Here is a 22,488-nt window from a genome sequence, read left to right as displayed (position 1 = left end):
CCAACCCACGAAGACAAGTTGATCTAGAGCCACTATAATAACGGATGCTAAGCAAAATCAGGCTATAATTGGCTTCTGTTGAAAAAATGATACCCCCGCTGAACAACATAAAATTTGGTAGACTCAACAAGCTTCCAACCTTAACAAAAATTCGAATTTTTGGATAGAGAGTGCGCCATGATGCGCTACCAACCGGGGGAAAATGAAGAATGTAGGGATTTCTGAGGGAGTTTGCCTAATGTGTAGTTCTGAGACCGAAACTTTGATGCATGCTCTAAAGAATTGCACTGAATCAAAAATAGTCCTGCAAAGTTCTGGACTTGACTCGACTATCATTGATTGGCAGGAAAACTCGTGCAAAGATTGGTTGGAATGGACTACCTCAAGACTAGACATTGAAGGCCTCACAAGAATCATAATGCTATTGTGGAACTTATGGAATAGACGAAACAAATGGATCCATGAGGAGGAGATACAAGAGGACAGAGATGTCATCATGGCAGCTTGGAGCATATGTGCTGAATTCGAGAAGACTAATTACGATGATAGGCTCACTCCCCCATCAGATGCACCACAAGTGTCGCAAATGTGATCAAAATAAATGTGGATGGGGCCTATAAATTGACTGATAATTTAGCTGCAATAGGTGTGGTTACTAGAGATCACAATGGTTTAGTCGTTGGAGGTTTGTGCCGCCAGATTGACCCTCTTCGCTGCGGAATCAATTGAAGCAGAACGTTCACGAAATGGATTAGGTTAGCAATCAATAATGGGTGGTCAAATGCTATAAAAGGAGACACGATTTCCATAGTCAACAGACTGGCAAACCGGAGAGAAGATGTTTCAACCATTGCTTTGCTTCTTGAAGAAGCTCGTTCTCTTTGTTAGAGGTATAACAATCCGAGATGAAAGGAAAATAAAAATCAAATAATATTTTTTATAGATCCACAATTTGCTTCCATGGTGATTTATACAAGTTACGGAAAACGACATTCAATTCCTCGACAACATCTCGTCGTAAAATTCGTGTACATGAAACAAGAATAAAACAAAACGATTAATAACATAGAAAAATTATTCTATTTAATAATCAAAAGGAGTATAGAATCAATGATTGGAATCGAGTTGAGGCCTGCAATTACACAGTTTCCTTAAGACAGATTTTCGACAATTCCTTGGTGCTAAAGATCTTTGATCTTCTATCTCCCAGATACAATAACGAGATGATCAGCGCACAGTAGCACAACTGCCAATATCATGAACTATTTCTTATCTTCGCCTATCACCAAAAACCAGAGAAAAGAATTAATTTGAATTAGTTTTTGAGTTTTTTTTAATTGTATTTAACCTTGTAGGTTAACACGGTATTTATAGGAAGTTCACATTGTGAACAATTGGAAATTTTTGACCTAATGAAGTATTAATGAGAATCAAACAATTAAGCAATTTTCAAAATTATTATTTTGATTAAAGGAACCTTTTAATATTTATCATTTTAATTCCAAAACAGATTTTGAAAATATATTCTCTATTTAAGGAAAATATCTCACATTTGGGTTAAAGTATTTGCAAGTCCACAAAGAGTTAGACCGGTTCAAAAATTCGCATTACCTACACTATGCACATCTGCACATTTATGAACCAACAATTGGTTTCGTATTTTCCTCAACAACATTTGGATCAATTTCTCATTCAAAGTTCCAAAATTATCAAATATTTTTCAACGATCCCCCACATGAATGGAATTGATCATTTATCAAAATCATTTTGACTCGATGTGGTGATAGACTCTACGATCGATAATTGCATAAGATAAGTAGGTGTCCTCCTTTGAATCTTCCCTTGTGACAACATATTTATTTTATTAGCTGACCAGTAAACAATATGTCCTTGAACTATTATGGGGTGTTTCGTGACCACGATGGATCTTTTCTTCTGACGTTCAACAAAATTATAGGCCAATCCTAACTGAGTTTTGGGGTGTTTTCGAAGGTCTCTCCCTTTCTTGGTCAAATGGCTTTGATGTGTTCTCGTTCAAATGGACAATATTGACGCTCACACCCTTATTAAGAATGACACGTGCAACAATCTATTTTCCCTGGTTCGTGCCATTGATAAGCTTTTCCATTGTGCATGGTTTGTCGAATTCACTGTGATCAACCAAGAAGCAAATTATGTTGTTGATTTCATTGCCAAACATGACGTTCCACCTGATGGTGCTCTTGCAGTCCTCAACTCTCCACCGGATCAGCTTACCGGTATCATGGCTAGAGATTTTCTCGGCCCTCCTTATAGCCATGTAAAAAAGTAATTTTCTTACTTAGGCCTCATTATCATTCAAAAAAAAAAAAAAAAACTCTCACTTTCTCAAAAATAAAAATAAAAAAGTTTAACAAGGCCATCAACTAGTTGCGCTGATGTAGGAAGATGTTTGATTTTCTTTTTTCTTTTTTAAAGCCACTCCGTGATTGGCGTTTTTTTTACGAACTCGGAAGAGGAAGATAATAATGGGAATGGATCAACTAAATAGCCATCAACTCCGAATTTTTATAAGATATTCGATCTGAATTATTTAAAAAATTTGGATTGGATATTCGAATTTTAAAATCGAATAAACATATCAAATAATTCGGATCAAATCATAGATAAATAGATCAAATAGTTCGGATCGGATTTTTTTTTCACACCCTACGTAATAACACAGCCATCTTGTTAGGGTATGCTAGTATATATATACACATACATACGAGTAATTAAAGATTTAGTTGACACGATAAACAGCATCCGTGATTAGAAAACAGGTAGGCTAGCTGAGACCATTTTCTTTTATCATGTATTAACTCGTTTAGCAATTAGCTTACGTGTCCACAATCAGCGTCCTTTGGGTTCATTTTTAGCAACAAGGGCTCTGTGACTGTGCGCTGTTGGATTACTGCAAAGGAAATACGCACTAAATCCAAGACGAGATAAAAATAAGAGTAAATTATGTGTTTAGTACCTAAACTATCAATTTCGATCATTTTCAGTACCTAAACTTTCAATTCTTTTAAAATAATACCTAAAATTTAGTTTTTATTTCATTTTAATAATCCTATTTAAAATTTAATTTTTAAAAACAATTGAAATTTTATATATTAAAATGGACCAAAACTAATAGTTTAAGTGCTAAATGTGTAATTTACCCTAAAAATAAAAACATCTTCCTTATATACTGTGTAGAATACCTTTTATGTACATTTACATCAGCAGAAGTGAAGAAAAATAATCTTTTACTGTATTACTCTGGAAAACTACGTGATATATAGATTATGCACATATTATCTACATGGGAATCTCCATCCCAATCAACAAAACGATACCGGACTTGGTCCAGCCTAATTATTCCGGTAGGTTCCATTTGCCATCATTCATTCAATAATAATACCAAATAATCACTGTAGCTCGTATAAACTGTAGGGTTAGCAAGCAAACAACATGGTTTACACAAAGCTAACTCAAAGCCAGAGACAAAACAAAAGGGTGAACTAAGTGACAGTCACTGGTGACCTTCATCGATATTTCCCCCATGTCTTTTACTTAACCCCAATTTCCTTCTCCATTAGCCAACACCAGCAAATATCGAATCAAGCAGCGTAAAAATAACATTCCTTTCCCTTTCCCTTTACCATAATGGGATTTATTCCTCTTCTTCTGTTGTTTTAGCCTCAGTCGTCAACAGACAGCGTAGGGATCACGGAAGAAGGCTGCACAACGGCACCCGATACATCTTCTGTCTCACGCTCTCATTCACTCTCATTACATATTAACAAAATAAGGTGAAAAAAATAACATGGGTTTCTGGACACTGTTCGAGGTGGCTTGCATGCCTATTTTGCAGGTACTTATAATCAGTTTGCTGGGCGCTTTCATGGCTACGGATTACTGTAAACTTCTCCCTGAAGACACCCGCAGATACTTGAACAAGGTGATGTTTAGTTTTTAACTATTTTCATGCATAATTCTGTCTGTAATATGTTGGCGATGTTACATACTAAAATGTTGTGCAATCAAAACGCAGCTTGTGTTCGTTGTGTTTACCCCCTCGCTCATGTTCGCAAGTCTGGCCAAGACTGTCACTCTCCAAGACATCATTTCATGGTTACATACATACATACATACGTACGTATATATAGATACATGCATGTGGACTTTGATTTTGAATGTATTTGAAACCTGGACTCACAGGTGGTTTATGCCTATAAATGTTGGGATCACCTATCTAGTGGGAGGAATCATTGGATGGATTGTGGTCAAGATTCTGAGACCGAAGCCCCATCTCGAAGGTCTTATCATTGCTACTTGTTCATCCGGTAACATGGGAAATCTGCTCCTTATAGTTGTCCCTGCAGTCTGCAATGAAGATGGAAGCCCATTTGGGAACCGTAGTGTATGCAACTCAACTGGACTTTCCTATGCATCTTTCTCCTTGGCGGTAAATCAATACTGTTTATTTCAAGCTTTCCGGGCAGATTATCTTGTGATTAATTATTAAGAGCTTCCGATTAATGCAGATTGGTGGTTTCTACGTATGGACTATCAGTTACCAAATGGTAAAAACTTCGGCTATGAAACTCAGAGCAGCTGAGGGATTCGTTTCAAGGGCTGAACCCAACAACGAGTCGGATGCCACGGCGGAGAGTTTGCTTCTGAAAGGAGGAAGCGAAATTGAAGTTGAAGTTGGTGTAACGACGGTGGCAACAAAGGGCGTTGAAGATCTGGAGACACAAGCAGCAGTGGGTAACCTGCCCTTCGGCTTTTATACCTATAATTAAAGCAACTGCTGATTTCATTAACGCCTCTTGGCCTTTGAAACCAACTGTTATTGCAGAATGAGAGTAGCCCAAAGCAAAAAGGGGAGGCATCGTTGTGGGTTGAAGTGTTGGGCTTTTTTCATCAGGTTTTGAAAGAGCTTTTGTCTCCCCCCAACCTTGGTGCAGTAAGTTTATACTTGACTCCTAATTCAAATATTTAAAATATTAATATTGTATTAATCAAATGTTTTTGATCATTAGTTTGGAAATTATACGTCGATTTGGATATGTCATACAAAAGACTTGAATCTAATATGTATGTCAGATATTGGGATTCATTTTTGGAGCCACTACGCCGTTGAGAAACCTTGTAATAGGTGCAGGGGCTCCCCTACGGGTGATCCAAGACTCCACAAAACTTCTAGGGTACACTCTTATCCTCTTAATTTCTTCCTATAAGTGTAAGTAGGAAAGGCTAACTAACAAAGAAGGAAAAAAAATTGTGCACTGCAGAGATGCAACAATCCCTTGTATCACCCTGATAATAGGAGCCAACTTGGTTGACGGAATACGCTCATCGTTAATAAAACCATCGATTATCATCGGCGTGGTGTGTGTCCGATACGTTATACTCCCAGTCATTGGCATTTGGGTAGTAAAAGCTGCCGGGAATCTCGGGCTCCTATCGTCTAACCCTTTGTTCCGATACGTCTTGATGATTCAGTTTGCTCTCCCACCTGCCTCCAATATTGGTCAGTGATCACCTAAGCCCTCATTTTGCGTTTGCAGAGAATAATAATGAATAAATATATGCAGGGACCATAACTCAGCTGTTTGGTGTGGGTCAAGAGGAGTGTTCGGTCCTCTTCCTGTGGACATACCTGATTGCAACTTTTGCTCTCACTACTTGGTCAACAATCTTCATGTGGATCTTGACCTGAACTTCAACAACAAATTAATCAAAGAAAAACAATTTCATTTGCATAGTTTATATAAGGTGATGATAAATTATATATATATAGTTGCAGTATGCTGTCGACTTAATTGCAATAATTAATGAACAAATAAGAAGATAGAGAGAGATACAGATCTCTTAGGAGTGCTAGGACTAATAAGCCTGTTTCATTCTGCATTTGTATGTACTTTTAAATTAATGTAATTGTAACAGTAACAGTACTGTCATATTCATATTTTTAGTTGGATACTAGATTAACTATTTTTTCTGTTATTGTAATATGTTTTCCCCTATTCTTGTAATATTTCTTTCTGGAGTATATTTTACCTGTAATTGGTCCGCGACAACAGAGATAAAATTTCGGAAAATTGCGGACGCTTTGTTGGGCAGCTATTCCAGCACTTAGTCATCAGAGATTTGAGGATTTGTGGGAAGTCCTCGGGTATATCTAGGAATGGCAAAAAAAAAAAAACGAACTCGTTGGAGAAAACCGAAAATCGAATTAAATGGGTTTGGTTCGGAGATGATAAACGGGAACGGGAACAGGGAAGGAAAAAAACCGAATGTTTTAAATAGACCCGTAATCTCCGCCCCGATTACCCGAATACTCGGCCCGATAAATATTAAAAATAAATATTATATATATATATAATATTAATAATTTAATTTAAATTAAAAATATTATATATTAATTTAAATATATATACCCGACCCGATATCCGTTTAAATAATCATTTATGCTAAACGAAAATATCCGTCAGATAATCGGGTACAGGGATCAATCCCCGGCCCGAAAACGCCCGTTGCCATCCCTAGGTATATCAGGCCTTAGGCCACAAGCAGCAATTCCTACCGCTGCTTGCACTGGTGAACAAGCAGAAAAGGCTGCCTCGCCTGCCACCATCTCCCAAATCACCATCCCAAAACTATAGGAATTACTCATCCATGTCTCGGTAACATTCTCTGGGTCCCCAGCAATGATCTGTCCTCAAAAAAGGTTAGGGCCAGAAATTATCAGCTAATGTAGGTTGTACAAAATGGAACATGAAAAGAAAAAATTGGATAAAGTAGATATAACACATAATTGTGCGTGCAAGTAAAATATGACATGATGCATTGGAACTCTTCACGGCATTCTTTTGAAAATCGGATTGGACCGGCGGTTCAATCGAGAATCGTTACTTAGTCCAATTCAATCTACACTGGTTAAACCGTTATTAGTGAACTGGCCGAAATCGTTGAACCGTTCGAACCAGACCGACTAAAAACCGGAAAAAACCGTTTATTTTATTTTATTTTTTTTAAATTAAATCAAACGACGTCGTTTGTTAAACGAGCCAAGTCGAACTCGAGTATTGCTGAGCTCGACTCGAACTTGAAAACTTTAAAAGTAAGCTCAACTCAACTCAAACTCACAAGCTAAAAATTATCAAGTTCAACTCGAACTCAAAATACAATATTGAAACTTGAACTCGAAAAAGCTTGAACTCAAAAAAAAAATAGAAGCTCGATTGAAGCCTAAAATTCGAGCTTGATTAAAGTGAGAATAGTTCACTCAATGCTCACAAAAAAACTCCATGATTTTGAATGCCAAATTATCTCTATTTTTATAGAAGTTAGTTGGGATGCTCTTCTATGTTTCTTAGCTATGTGGGATTGTTAAAAAAAAATTAAACCAAACAATATCATTTTGTTATGATTTTTTAACCCCAAATTTATTTTTTAATTATATTTATATAATTATATTTATTATTTAATATGTTTTACCTTAAATATTATGTTGTAGTTAATTTGAATCATTTTGTTTCACTTGATTTTATGGTTTTTAACTTATATATGTTATGACTTGCATTGAATATGACTTATGATATAAAAAATTATTTTTTATTAAATATTTTTTGTATTTTTATTTAATTTTTTAAATAATTATAACGTCGTCCGGTTCTTTCGACCAGTCGGACCGGTTCGACCGGTTGAACCAGTGAACCGATAGCATGACCAGTTCGCTAACCGGTTCGGTTCTGAAAACCATGCTTCACGGCCATGTTATTTTAAGCCAAAATACAAACTGCTATATACACTAAACATATTAATTATTGAAATTAGGTATAACTTGCAGATAGAAATAGAACCAATCAATTAAAGATAAAACAATTTTTCACCAATAGAACTCTTAGTCTTCGGTATCGTGCCACATATGCCAGAAAAACAAATACCAACAATAATATATGACATCACTATAAGGTTAATGAAAATGGTAGTAATCACACAGTGTTGATGCTTTGTTAATTGAGAATAAAGTAGTGCACGAATAAAGGTAAACAAAATATTGAAGTGTGAAGCAAAAACAATCATTTAAACATCTTACGGCTAACGCATGCCCAAACAATGATGTTTTAAGTGATGACATAGATACTTTTAGCAAGATTAGATTAACAAACAGTTAATACCGACATGCATTGAACCTTAAGAACACTTATTGATGGAGTCGACTGTGCATGGTGGTTATTAGTTATGATCAGCATTAGCAAATAGGTTTTGTGCAATTGGGCGAGGGGAGGGAATGATGTTATGGCTGCATAATGACATTAATTCAAAGAACAGTAAGGTGATGCAAACCTAGGGAGCAAGCCAACGGTAACCATCGGTTTCATACTCCATTGCTTCACTAAGACCCTTGCAAGCAGTGACTATACCCATGTCCGCCAAGCATGCATTCCCATGCTTATCTAGCAGAATCCGCTGTGTTAAGGTCTTTTTATGCAACACCATGATCGTTCAGAAACTTGACTCCTGCTACATCAGTAGCAATCCTCATTATATCCTTGATCTGAAGCTTCTTGTTCTTTAGCATCAAATCATGGACTGATCCACCTTCCATCAACTTGGTAACAATGCACAAACCATTAGTTTCTTGAACACAAACACCATAGAATTGCAAAATGTTCCTATGCCCTCACAAGTCATGAGTTCTAAGAGATCTTTTAGAAGTTCAAACTCATAAGAATTCCCCTTGTCACATCCTTTGAGCTTTCGATTCCAACACGTTTACCCTTGTAGACACCTTTAAAAGTGTTGGGTGCAATCTGATCAATGAACCAAGACACAAAAATCCATTTCCCAATCTCTTCTGCCCCTGATTGGACGGTTCCATTCATCGACCAATACAACAAACGACGAGGAGGGCAGAGGCATTAGAAACTGAATCTTTGTATTTGGATTTTCAATCCCACTTCTTTGAATTTGCTCAATCGGGTTTTCCTCAATTTCCCCAAAGTCTCTCCCTTTAGTACTCGCCTCCTGACATCCACAAAGTCCAAACGGTAGCTTCACATAGGTCGTCTTGGGTTTCCTGAGAGCGGATTTGAGGGCATTCTCGATGTGGGATTTAAAAAACTTGTCTTGACTGTTTTGAACCAAGAAGAGAATAATTCCAAGGGTGAATCCTTGCTTCTCAAATACATGTATCTTCTTGCAACAAATGGAAGCAGTATCAAGAGCACCAGACATGGCAGACCATGAAAAGGAAGAATTACAAGCAAATGTGAGCTTAAACATCGAACCATGTACCTCATCATCAGATGTTTGCCGAATAAACATAGCAGGTTGATCATCCCCTGATGCCTGCTCTATCAATTTTACATGTAGAAATACTTATTTCATATCAAATTCCGCTTGTGCATAACTGTCAAGATGATACCAAAGAAAAAAAATAGAAAAAAAAATGATAAGTTGGGGGAGAAGAAATGGCTGAAAGGAAACTCTCTTTTTTTTTTTAGAATTCGGTTGATTGTTCTTGCACTTTTTTTTAGAGTAACCTAAACCTGAGTACGAACAAAGAACATGCAAGGCAAGTGAAGGGAACCTGAGAGGCAAAGAATCATAATGCTAGCGGGTATTGGAGACAAGTTTCTCAGGCAACTGGCTCCCAGGATAAAACTGAGTCAAGTTCCGTACAACGGTACCCCATACCACTTTCCGGCAAGCCTCGGCCTTTGAGGAAGCAGAAGGGACGGGAGAAACAGTAAGAGACTGGTCACGCGGGGAGGAAGTGTCGAGATTGAGAGAGTTCTTGAGAGATGCGATGGCCTCGGAGACGTTCCTGCTCAACCTCTGGAACCGTTTGTTCTTGGCGGAAGCAGCGGAGGAGGAGGAAGAGGTGTCCTCGGATCGGTCATTGGAGCGCATGAGAACCTGCTCGACCATGTCGTCATCGGTGGTGGCTCGGCTGGACCAGCACTCGAGGGATGCAGCCATGGGGCGGCGGCGGCGGCGGTGATCGTCGCGGCTTGAGGTATCCTAACGGGGATGCTAATGTAGATGGGAAATGGGTTACAGTGGAAGCTTGTGGGCAAGGCCAGGGCAGTGGTGTTTGATCTGCTCCAGATTTCTGACTCCAGCTCTGCTCTGCTCTACTCTACTCTCGTTGTCCCCCTTTCATTTTATTTATTTTTGAAATTAAGACAAATAATATTAATTTATTAGTAGTCTGCGTTGGATTTTTGACATCGGACGAAGGATGAGGTGAAACACTGAATGATGAGAACTGAGCTTGAGTTTGAGGAGGCTAATGATATTCAAGACTAATACTTCATTTTTTTTAATCCAGCAATGACTAATACTTGATTTGAAGCACCACATTCACATTCCGAAAAAGGACAGGCAACGCCCACTCCTCTTCACTTTTTTCACTTCCCACTTCACTCACATTCCATCATCTTGCTTGCTCCATCATTATCTCCATTAATCATAACTATTATTACTCTTAAAATTTTGAAAATTTGGACTTCCCAAACTATTGATTTAGTGACAATAAATTGTATCAACCTTTTTAACATATTTAAATCGCAGATCTTACTACAATTTAACCGTTGACTATTGAAATTTAGAAATGGGTTAGTGTAGATTGGTGTAATGCTGAAACGACATGGTAAAAGGTAGGCCTGTAAATGAACTGAACGTTCAGCGAACCGTTCATGAACTGTGCGGCGGGAAGTTCGTTTATGTGCGTTTATTTATTAAATGAACGAACATGAACAAGATTTTGTGTTCGTTTAATTAAATGAACGAACATGAACATAGGTCTCGTTCGTTCATTTACGTTCGTGAACGTTCGGTTATGTTCGTTTATATGCGTTTAGTTATGTTCGTTTATGTGCGTTCATTTATGTTTAACCTAATATTCTTAAATCAATTTTGGTGACCAATTTGTATGTATCTTAAAAATATTAATTAATATGATATTTTGATGATCAACTTCATAATTAACTCAATTTTACAGCCTGATTAAGCGGTAATACAAAAAACCCTAAATCTAAAAACAATATTTTCTCAACTCTTCTCCAACCCGTCATTCAGCTGTTCTTGATTCTCAACTCTCCCCACCCTCCACAATTTTCATTTCTGCAACGATTCGACGGAGCTTCAAGTCTTCAACTGCAACGATTCGACAGAGCTTTATCTCTTTCCCTTCTTGAACGTGATTTCATAAGGTAAATAATTTGAATTTTTTTGGTCTGTTAATTTTGGGGTGTGAATTTAGGGATTTTTTGTGGCATCTTGAACGATGTGGAACCCCTTGTACACCGCTATGACCGGTGCATTCGACCAGTCGGTCTTCTCCAGCCCACCCTTCGTTGCTTAGTCATCCGCGTTAGAGTTACCCTTAGGGAGTCCAAGTCAGATTTGCGCTTATATCCTCTAGTGGGGGAAGAAAGTGGTGTGGTCAGTGGAGCGCTGCTGGATATGGCTGCAATGTTGCGGAGGAATGGAAGGAGGTGAGTCGAGGTATTTGAATTGAAACGAGTCAGACTCGGGTATAAGAAAGATGAGGGACTCGCATGGTAGGAAGGTTCGGGGCTTGGGAAAGATGAAGACTGTGGACTGGGATGGTGGAAGGAGAACAATATTAAATTTAACATTTTGTCAAAAATGGCTGCTGACATATTGGCAATTCCGATCACTACTGTTGCTTCTGAATATGCTTTCAGTGCTGGTGGGAGGGTTATTGATCCGCATCGATCCTCTTTAGGAACTAAGATGGTATATATGCTTGTTTGTGGAGCTGATTGGTATCGTCAATACTATGGGTTGGAGAAAAATAAAAACAAGGTATTTTTATGTTTTAAGTTTTATTGAATTTGGTTTTACAATGACTAATATATTTTTGGTTTTTTGATTTGTTGTAGCAAAACGAAGATATCATACATGTTGAGATTCCTTGAAAATAAGGATGAATGAATTGGTATAACCTCGCTAATTTAGTATATTTTTCATCTTTTGTTATAACTCCTTTAATTTAATATAATTTTATTTGTTTGATTTTGATCAGGATGGATGATGAATTAACGACTGATTATGAATGCAAGTTGAATATGTTACGAATATTATTGAAGTTGTTTGGATTTCAAGAAGATTGTTTTGTTGAACAAATTAACTTTAAGACTTTATTATATTCATATAACTTACTTATGATTTATGTATGTTTTTGTCGTGTTCGAACAAATTAACTCTAAAGTTGTGTGAATCATTTAATATCTTTAAAAGATTGATCGAAATATCTTATATCTTTAAACATTTCATCACTGCTAATCAGTTCTTACGCTATTATCACTGTAGATTTGGTTGATTTGCATTGTCGACTATTTTGCATGAAAGAACAATAGAAGGTAGGGTCTCCAACGTTTATGTTCGTGTTCATTTATGTTCGTGTTCGTTTATGTTTGTGTTCGTTTATGTTCGTTTATTTATTAAATGAACGAACATGAACAAACTATATTCCTTAATGAACGAACATGAACAAAAAAAATTTTGTTCGTTTATGTTCGTGTTCGTTTATGTTCGCTTATTTATTAAATGAACGAACATGAACATACATCCGTTCGTGTGCGTTCGGTTCGTTTACAGGCCTAGTAAAAGGTGAAAAAAATGTGTTCTTTCTTCTGTCAATGCCATGTGACCCACATTGAGGAATCATGCGAAATCAAAGATGTATATTTGGGACGTTCATTACGGTTACTTCCCACGTGTTCCATAAAGAAAAAAAATCATGGTTGGCTTATGGTTATGCAAAAAAATAACAAATAGGGTCCACCCAGTGAGCCAATATTTTCACATAAATCAAACAATGTATCGTTTATATTCTTACAACATTTCCTCCTTACATTTATCTTTTGCTTCTAGGTAATAAGAGTCAGATGCAATTTAGGGCGGTTCGGTTGGGGATCCACAACCTCCATGTGGATCCTCACTGCTTGCAGTACACTGTAGGAAAGGTTATTATTGTCCATCCTTGTAATCTTCTGCTGCTGCTCGTCGACATGTTACTGCCCGCTTCCTTTTTCTGCTCTCGTTGTCAAGTACACCGGTTCTTCTATACAATATCTGTATAAAACAAGGTGCCAAAACATTATCATTTCTTGACTAGAAAAAAACTGAAATAGAAAGACACAAGGGAAGCGTATAGGTAATCAGACATAAAAGGAATTCAAGTTTCGTACTTGGGCACAAACACGATGAACCCGTTGGATCTTATCTTTACTATCCTGGCTCCTGTGTCAGTCGGCCTGCAGCACACTCAAAAATTCAGAACATGTGCAATTATTCATGATGGTATATGCAAAGGCTGTTTCAACTCGATGGGAGAGGCCCAAGGCATGTACCGGTTTCTGAAGTAAATGAGAGTATGGAGCTCCACTGAGGCCCTGCTTGCCATTTGGGCATTCCTATGTCGATAATTCAGATCTGAAACAGGTAAAATGCATTGTAAAGATTGTTTCCGAATCCAAGGAAGCCTGAAAAATGCTATGAAAGAACACAAGACTTGCTATCAGCAATACTAGTTAGTTGAGCTCTGTCTTGGAAAACTAGCGGAAGCTTATCGATCCCTAGGGATGCAGCAAGCAACCTGTGCACAATCACATCTGCAAAGAGTGGAATGTTACATAATCGATCGGTAGTATCATCAAAAACAAATATCAGCAAGAAATGGAAAAGCAACAAACAAACTGCTACTTACAAACCTGCATATCTCCTAATAGGATAGGTGAAATGAGTATATAGTGGCGCTGCAAGCCCATAATGATGATATTCTGGAGGGCCTAGGTCCCCACTACAGAAATAAACAGCCTAATTTGAAATCCAAAAAGTTAAAACATGCCTCACCCAAAATCATCTTGAAATTGAGAAGATTTCCTAGCTAACTTTACCTGTGTCATACACCAAGTTGCCAGTATCCGAATCAACTTATTAAAGTAAGGATCAACACGCTGCAAGACAATTTTACCGGAAGTAAGAAATCAACTATGGAAGAGAGCAGCCAAACAAATACATGAACATGAATTTTTTTAAAAATAAACGGATAAAATAAAAACCAAAATCCAGATAAGCTACAAGTCGGACAAAGAAATGCCTAGAAAAAGAATCATCTGATGTGAATATATATGTTGAATCATGTTTTATAATATTTTAATATAAAAAATTAAGGTAAAATGTTATTGGACTTGAATTGAATTAGTTCAAAAGTTTTCAAAAATAATTTCAAGTCCATTAAAATAGTATTTGAGCACAAAACTGATTTTCTGGGTACGTAGTACCAATACTGTTCTTACAGTACTGATATTGTTCACGTGGTATTGATACCAAAGGTAAGAGAAGTATCGATACTCTCTAGGTAGTATCGATACTACCAGATGTTTTTCAACTAACTCAAATTCCAGAATGCAAAATAGGTATCGATATTCCAAGGGGTACCAATACTATTTTACACTGTAGTATCGATATTGGTCAGGCCCAACGGCTAATAATGGTTAGTTTATTTAAATATAACAAAGGAAGTATCGATACTCTTTAAAGGAGTATCAATACTCCCTATACTAGGCAAATTTATTTTGCACGAAATTTCATTCCCAATGGCTAGAAACAATCACAAACACATTCCAACATATAAATACAAGTTCAAGACACTTGAAGAAGGGTTAGAACACATATCCAATTAATCACACACAAGAGAAGAGCTCTTAATTCTTACTTTCCTTTTTCTTGTAAATAGTTGTGTTTGTGTGAGCTTTAATTTTGCAAACATCTATCTTTTAAAGGTTTTTTTGTTTACTTTCTTTCCTTTTGTAGAGGGGGTTTTGGTTCTAACTAAGCCTTTGAAAAGCCAGGGAGTTTTAAATGTTATCTCTTTATCCTTGAAAAATAAAGAACAAATTAGTGAATTTGTTGGAAAATCCTTGATGATGAGCTAAGATAGTGATGTAGACTTGGTTGATAAGTCGAACCACTATAAATCGATGTGCAAATTTTCCTATCATTTTAATCTCTTTACTCCCTAAATTCAACAACCAACTCAACCCCTCTTGAAAAACATTTTCGGTTGCCAATTGAGCTTTATAAATCCTAACAATTGGTATCAGAGCTTGACTCATTAGAAGGTCTAACAACCTTGAGACGATCATTGAAGAAGCTCTATCAATTCTCGACGCAACCGAGTAGATGACTTCCACCTCTGACAAGCTCCACATGGAAAACTCCCAACTGATCGATAGGCCTCAATAACAAATTTGCCTATCCTTTTAATCTCTTTACTCCCTAAATTCAACAACCAACTCAACCCCTCTTGGCAAACATTTTCGGTTGTCAATTGAGCTTCATAAATTCCAACAATTGGTATCAGAGCTTAACTCATTAAAATGTCTAACAACCTTGAGACGATCCTTGAAAAAGCTCTATCAATTATCTACGCAACCGAGTAGATGACTTCCACCTCCGACTAGTTACACATGAAAAACTCCCAACTGATCGATAGGCCTCAATACTTCAATGGAGCTAACCACCGTCATTGGAAGAAATTAATAAAGCTATTCATCCAATCCATTGATCTTGATACATGGGAGATGATCGAGAACGGCTACTCTTCTCCAAAGAAGACGGAGTGGAGTGCCCAAGAACGGAAGAAATCTCAACAAAATGCTAAAGTCATGCACATGTTGTTCTGTGCATTTGGTCCCAATGTCCATGAAGGAGTTTTTTTTTCTTGTTCAAATGCCAATGAGCTTTGTAATAAACTCGAAGAGATCTATGGAAACAAAAAAGAAGAACCAACAAAGGTGGTGTGCTTAATGGCACTTGAAGAGCCCGATGTATCTTCTAACTCTAGTGAATGTAATTCATATTCTTTTAATGAGTTACAAGATGCGTACGATGAATTATTTTTAGAGTTTGAGACCATGAACTCCAAATATAAGAAAATAATTCTAAAATTTAAAGTTGAAAACGATTTTCTTTTGAAAGAAAAATTAAAATTTGAAAAATAAAATGAAATTTTGAAAATGATTTAAAGCTTTCAAAAGTAAAAAACTGAATTTTTTTTAAAAAAGACTGCTATGATTTAAAAGTTAAGTTTCAATGCTTAACAAAAGAAAAAGAAATCATTTTAAATAATTCATCTAGTTTCATAATGGAAAAATACTCACATTGTCATTATCATGGTCATATGGAACATGCTTGTCCTTTAAAGAAAGAAAAAACATTTTAAAATTAGACAAATATGGCCTCCAAAGGGAACAAGGGGCATTAAAACTAACGTTCAAGGATCCAAAGCAATTTGGATACCAAAATCCACATAAATGTCTATTGTATGTGTATGAGAGCAATGGTGATGAAAGTGAAGATATTCAAATACTCAAGCCACAATTGAAAAGGAATGAGTAACCACTAAGATTATTTTGATTATCTTGCATAATTGGTTGCTCATTTGGTTTAGGCATGCATGAGTTTTGATTTTAAATAATTTTATATTTTCTATCTCATGTATGTTAAAAGGAATTGATTTAAATGTTTATGCATGTAATTTGTTGCAAATGATATCTATCTAACAATTGTATCAATTTTTCAAATGCATAACATTTTTGGATAGCTTTATGCACATGCACTTAAATACAACAATTATTGTTGCATAAAGTATCTTAGACTTGGATATATTGAATTTCATGTGCTACTAACATGTTTGTCTATTTTTGTTGAAATCCAATGTCTTTTAAGTATCAAGATTTTAAAGTCAAATTCTTGTTTGGAATGCTTTTATTGAGGGGAGCTTTGATTTTCCAAATTATTTTAACGCTAAATTTTTTACTTGTTCTCCATTGTTGTTTTGAACCTTTAAAGTTAAATTATTTTTTATATAACAAAAAAAGGAGAAATATAGGTTTGAAAAAGTCAATTTCAAGAATGAAAAATGGGAAACTTTAATATTTTCCAAATATTGCTTTTTTTCATTAAATATTTTAGTAAGGGAGAGTTTTGGCAAAAACAATTTTTTTTTTCAAATGTTTTGTTATATCAAAAAGGAGAAGATTATTGAATCAAGTTTTATAATATTTTGATATAACAAATTAAGGCAAAATATTTTTGGATTTGAATTGAATTTGTTCAAAGTTTTCAAAAAATTTCAAAAATAATTCAAAGTCCATTAAAATAGAATTTGAGCACAAAACTGATTTTCTGGGTACGTAGTACCATACTGGTCTTACAGTATCGAGACTACATTAACAATATCGATATTGTTCACGTGGTATCGATATCAAAGGTAAGAGAAGTATTGATACTCTCTAGGTAGTATTGATACTACTAGGTGTTTTTCAAATAGCTCAAATTCTAAAAATGCAAAATAAGTATCGATACTCCAAGGGGTACCAATACTACTTTACATTATAGTATCGATACCATGAGCATAGTATCGATATTGGTCAGACCCAACGACTAGTAACGGCTAATTTATTTAAATATAACAAAGGAAGTACCGATACTCCTTGTACTAGGCAGCTTTATTTTGCATGAAATTTCATCCCAACGGCTAAAAATGACCACAAATACATTTCAACATATAAATACAAGTTCAAGACACTTGAAGAAGGGTTAAAACACCTATCCAAGCAATCAAACATAAGAGAAGAGCTCTTAATTCTTTCTTTCCTTTCTCTTGTAAATAGTTGTGTTTGTGTGAGCTTTAATTTTATAAACGCCTACCTTTTAGAGGTTTCTTTGTTTACTTTATTTTTCTTATGTAAAGGGGTTTTGGTTCTAGTTAAGCCTTTGAAAAACTAGGGAGTTTGCAAATGTTATCTCTTTATCCTTGAAAAATAAAAAACAAATTAGTGATTTGTTGGAAAATTTTTAGTGAGGAGCTAAGGTAATGGATGTAGACTTTGTTGAGAAGTCGAATCATTATAAATCGTTGTACAAATTTTTCTATCTTTTTAATCTCCTTACTCCCTAAATTCAACAACCAACTCAACCCCTTTTGGCAAGTACTTTTGGTTGTCAATTGAGCTTCATAAATCCCAACAATATCATTAAAATGAACCTTACCACAACATGGTCATAGGAGTCAATCAATGCCTTTGACGATGAAATATCCAAGTCGAGTCCGACAGCAGCAACAGTGCACAACAAAGGTTCAAGCATCTCCCTTGCAGGAGTTGGATGACACCTGAACCAAAACCCAGTGAAGCAAGATAAGACATCAAACAACAATAATGGCATTATCAAACGACAGTAGGTAAAACTTTTCCAAAAAATGAGGGATCATCAAAGGGTCAAGGAAGAGCATATACAACTAAAAAATTAGTTGGGGACTCTCAAGAACAGCTTGTTGAGTTCAACAAAGAGAAAATAGAGAAACTGAGAAATTTGTTGGGCTCCCTGAACAAAACCTCCTCTGCAGGTACATGTAGTCTGGTCTTCTCAAGTATATCCTTATATTCTCAGCACTCTAAGGCCTCAAATTTGCCCATCTAAAGCTCATGGGTAATTGACTCAGGGGCTACAAACCACATGACCAATTCCTCATTCAGATTTACAACCTATACACCCTATCCTAACAACAAAAAAATAACTGTGGTAGATGGCACTATGATAACAATGGCTAGTCAAGGGGATATTGTTATAAGTGAAACCATTACTTTAAAAAATGTCCTTCATGTGCCAAAGCTATTTACTAACCTCTTATCCATTCAAAAAATCATCAAAGACACTGACTGCAGTGTTCTTTTTCATTCTACTCAATGTATTTTTCAAGAATAAGGAACGAAGAAGATGATTGGACGTGCTAGAGAAGAAAATGGTTTATATTACCTTGAAGACCATTTTGTACAAGTTAGTGCCCTAAACTCCCCATATTTTTCGCTTTTATCAGAATCCAAAACCAATAAACATGATACATGGCTTCACCAACTCTGTCTTGGTCACCCATCCTTTATAACTTTAAAGCTTATGTTTCCTTCTTTGTTCAAATCCTTAAATAGTGAAGAATTCTATTTTGATATATGTGAACTTGCTAAGCATAATCGCTCTTCTTTCCCAGTTAGTAATAAAAGAACTTCAAACCCCTTTACCTTTATACACAATGATGTTTGGGGGCCATCCACGATTCCTAAGATAACTGGGGCCCGGTGGTTTGTCTCATTCATATATGATTGTACCCGAGTGACATGGTTATTTCTTCTAAAACAGAAATCAGATGTGATTTCCACTTTTAAAACCTTTTATAATATGATTAAAACTCAGTTTGGGGCAAAAATAAAGAGGTTTATATCAGACAATGCTAATGACTATTTCAACAAAGTCTTATCTCCCTATTTTCAATAAAAAGGCATTATTCACAAGTCCTCATGTGTAAATACCCCTAACAGAACGGAGTAGCAGAAAAAAAAATAACCATCTTCTTACTATTACAAGAACCCTTTTGTTTCAAAAAAATGTACCTAAACAGTATGGGGGAGAACCTGTGTTGACTATCACCTATATGATAAACAGACTACTCACTAAAGTCCTTGAATCCAAAAGTCTTATCCAAATCCTAAACAATTTCTTTCCAAACTTTAGCCCCTCACTTAACCTTAAACTTAAAATATTTGGTTGTGTTGAATTTGTTCATATACACTCTCAAAATAGGGGGAAGCTTGATCCAAGGGCATTAAAGTTTGTTTTTATTGGTTGCTCTTCCACTCAAAAGGGGTACAAGTGCTATTATCCACCTACAATGAGACATTTTATTTTGTCTGATGTCAATTTTTCAGAAAAGGAAAATTATTTTACTCGTCCCTATCTTCATGGGGAGATTTCATTCAGGGAAGATAAGGACAATGATTATTTCCTTCTTTAACTTCTCATTGACTTTCCTGAGCAGCAGCATACTCCTTCTATTTCTTCCCAATAGCCAATCCAACAACCTTTTGTTTCTTCCCAACATCCAGTCCAAGAGCCTTCTATTTTTGACCAACCTGACCCTATTACTCCTCAGTCAAAAATTTAACACTACTCGTCTTTAGCTAGTTTACTCAAGAAGAAAGGCACCAGTGCAGGCTCAATCATCCTCTTCCTCTCCTATACAAATCGAGGTAACTGTTGAACTTATCTTTGATTCAAATAACACTGAAATTTTTTATCATACCTCTGATCATAGGGATTTTGATTTTCCTGTTTCAATTAGAAAATGAAAAATGACTTGCACCATAAAAAATCCTTGTTACCTATTTTTGTCTTACAGAAATTTGTCTCACAATAACCAAGCCTTTCTTACAAGCCTAAACACCATCACTATTCCTAAAACCATGCCCGAGGCATTAGAAAATGAGAATTGGAAGAATGTCATGCAGGTTGAGATGGAAGCATTAGAGGAGAACATTTGTCTCACATAACCAAGCCTTTCTTACAAGCCTAAACACCATCACATTCCTAAAACCATGCCCGAGGCATTAGAAAATGAGAATTGGAAGAATGTCATGCAGGTTGAGATGGAAGCATTAGAGGAGAACAAGACATGGAATTTGGTGAAACTGCCATAAGGGAAGAAAACAATAGGATGCAAGTGGATGTTTACAGTAAAATACAAGTCAGATGGATCGTTAGAGAGGTACAAGGAAAGGTTGATGGCTAAAAGGTATTCTCAAACCTATGGAATAAATTTTCTCATTCAGCACCACCGATAGCAGTAGGCATTGTCGATGGCAGGATTCTCGGGCAAGTCGATCTTACAACATCAATTAACAATAATAGCAACAATGAAAATGTTAATATTTGGGAACACAAAGAAATAATCAGTACAATTATATTGAAGCCAAAAGGAACAAGGAAGAAACCTGTTGAAGGATGACATTGGTATCAAGAACAAGAAGGGGAGAAGCAGCATCCAAAGGAGCACGTGAAGTGCAAGTGTCGCATGTTTTGCAAGCAGCAGCTCCACAGTAAATGTCATCTCTCAAATATATTCTCTAACTTCCTGACCCACGCCAATGCAACAAACAAATCAAATACAACCAATCATCGTTATAAACTAAAACTAAATGCATTTGTTACTTAGATAAGGTTTCATTTTTTTTCCATTTTATATGTAATAAATATGAATAAATTGAAGATGAGGAGAGGTATGCAGCAACCTTCTTAATTTTGCCGCACTTTGTCTTCCTGCTGAACGTATTGCTCTCCAACATATTTTCTCTCCATTACTGACGTTTTCTGCCTCCAAATGCTTAGCTCTCCTCTCCTTTACACTTGAAGTTGGAGTGCAGAAGCTGCAAAGAATCAAATTACCAACTAAACAAAGATAATAGATTGTTGAATTAAAGTAAATGATTCAAGAACGTCTCCTTCTTCAATTCCTCCTTTTTAAAACCTAATAACCCAGCCCAATAACAAGTGTGTAAATCTCATGTTATATAGAAAAGATCAAATTTTACATTTAGTCCCTATACTATGCTGAAAGTTGGGGAACGGACAATAATATGAATATATTAAAAGAGAGAAATTAAATGTTATAGTTTAGTACACGGAGGGGCTAAAACTATAGTTAAACCAAAATAAAATAACCTTTTATTTACTGTTTACAATTTACTGCAATATTTATATTTTCCGTCGGCCCATTGAGAAAGTGAAGAAATCAGTAGGTAAGCGAAATCAGAGAGCCATGTCGACCCTGAAAGAGATCCTAACGCGGCGTCCAGTGGCGGCGACAATCAGGCTGACGGTTCCTGCGGGAGGAGCACGACCCGCACCTCCTGTAGGACCGGCTCTCGGACAGTACCGTCTCAATCTAATGGCCTTCTGCAAGGACTTCAACGCCCGAACCCAAAAGTACAAGCCCGACACCCCTATGGCAGTCACCATTACCGCCTTCAAAGATAACACTTTTGAGTTCACTGTTAAGTCTCCGTCCGTCACGTGGTACCTGAAGAAGGCGGCGGGTATCGAGTCCGGAAGCAGCCGGCCAGGCCACGTGATCGCCACCACGTTGTCCGTCAGGCATATTTATGAGATTGCCAAGATTAAGCAATCCGATCCCTATTGCCAATACATGTCCCTGGAGAGTATTTGTAAGTCCATTATTGGGACTGCTAATACTATGGGGATTAAGGTGGTCAAGGAATTGGATTAGATTCTTCATTTCCTTTTCAATTTAAAATTTTGTGGTGGCGTTTTGTTACTGCGTTGGATTTTGGTGCATCTAAACTGTTCGACATATTGTCCGTGTGGGAAAACCTTAGCATGTCTGTTTGAATGATTTCTGCAACTTTCGAACATTATTTCAATTCACTGCATCATTTCTGAATTGATGTTCTCATTTTTCCCGGATTGAGCCTGAAAAGAAGTATAAATCAAAACTTCATGTTAACCGGATTGTTGTTTCTACTTAAATCTCTGATGTATATGCCTTTGGTTTGAAGTTTCATACGTCAAAGTGTTAAT

The 22,488-nt window shown here is 36.4% G+C and overlaps 3 protein-coding genes, 1 long non-coding RNA gene and 1 pseudogene across 5 annotated transcripts; 2 read left to right on the top strand and 3 right to left on the bottom strand.

Moving 5' to 3' along the window:
• Nucleotides 1-3,679: 3,679 nt before the first annotated feature.
• LOC120153139 (protein PIN-LIKES 7-like) lies at nucleotides 3,680-5,794 on the top strand. 2 transcript variants are annotated; one of them, XM_039165140.1, is made up of 8 exons: nucleotides 3,680-3,964; nucleotides 4,058-4,137; nucleotides 4,225-4,471; nucleotides 4,551-4,772; nucleotides 4,874-4,975; nucleotides 5,116-5,216; nucleotides 5,304-5,542; nucleotides 5,607-5,794. In XM_039165140.1, the coding sequence occupies exons 1-8, from the start codon at nucleotides 3,830-3,832 to the stop codon at nucleotides 5,729-5,731; spliced, it is 1,251 nt and encodes a 416-aa protein (XP_039021071.1). In that variant the 5' UTR covers nucleotides 3,680-3,829; the 3' UTR covers nucleotides 5,732-5,794. The 2 variants fall into 2 exon arrangements, with proteins under 2 accessions (XP_039021071.1, XP_039021070.1); XM_039165139.1 differs by having other exon boundaries at nucleotides 4,868-4,975.
• A 274-nt stretch (nucleotides 5,795-6,068) lies between these two features.
• On the bottom strand, nucleotides 6,069-10,163 carry LOC120153047 (annotated as a pseudogene).
• A 2,732-nt stretch (nucleotides 10,164-12,895) lies between these two features.
• Nucleotides 12,896-13,995, bottom strand: LOC120153142 (exosome complex exonuclease RRP44 homolog A-like). Its single transcript, XM_039165143.1, has 6 exons — nucleotides 13,953-13,995; nucleotides 13,767-13,872; nucleotides 13,572-13,667; nucleotides 13,407-13,488; nucleotides 13,245-13,310; nucleotides 12,896-13,128 (listed from the first exon to the last, which is right to left on the bottom strand). The coding sequence occupies exons 1-6, from the start codon at nucleotides 13,959-13,961 to the stop codon at nucleotides 13,068-13,070; spliced, it is 420 nt and encodes a 139-aa protein (XP_039021074.1). The 5' UTR covers nucleotides 13,962-13,995; the 3' UTR covers nucleotides 12,896-13,067.
• Nucleotides 13,996-20,714: 6,719 nt separating this feature from the next.
• On the bottom strand, nucleotides 20,715-21,379 carry LOC120153143. Its single transcript, XR_005518766.1, has 3 exons — nucleotides 21,183-21,379; nucleotides 20,886-21,025; nucleotides 20,715-20,776 (listed from the first exon to the last, which is right to left on the bottom strand). It is a non-coding gene; the product is annotated as an uncharacterized LOC120153143 (long non-coding RNA).
• A 280-nt stretch (nucleotides 21,380-21,659) lies between these two features.
• LOC120153141 (54S ribosomal protein L19, mitochondrial-like) lies at nucleotides 21,660-22,350 on the top strand. The gene has a single exon (XM_039165142.1). It carries the CDS (start codon nucleotides 21,710-21,712, stop codon nucleotides 22,175-22,177), a length of 468 nt encoding a protein of 155 aa, XP_039021073.1. The 5' UTR covers nucleotides 21,660-21,709; the 3' UTR covers nucleotides 22,178-22,350.
• The last annotated feature ends 138 nt before the right edge of the window (nucleotides 22,351-22,488 follow it).

Source organism: Hibiscus syriacus, unplaced genomic scaffold, assembly GCF_006381635.1.
Source record: "Hibiscus syriacus cultivar Baekdansim isolate YM2019G1 unplaced genomic scaffold, ASM638163v2 tig00111098_pilon, whole genome shotgun sequence".
NCBI lineage: Eukaryota > Viridiplantae > Streptophyta > Magnoliopsida > Malvales > Malvaceae > Hibiscus > Hibiscus syriacus.
This window is presented reverse-complemented; position numbering and strand designations above follow the sequence as displayed.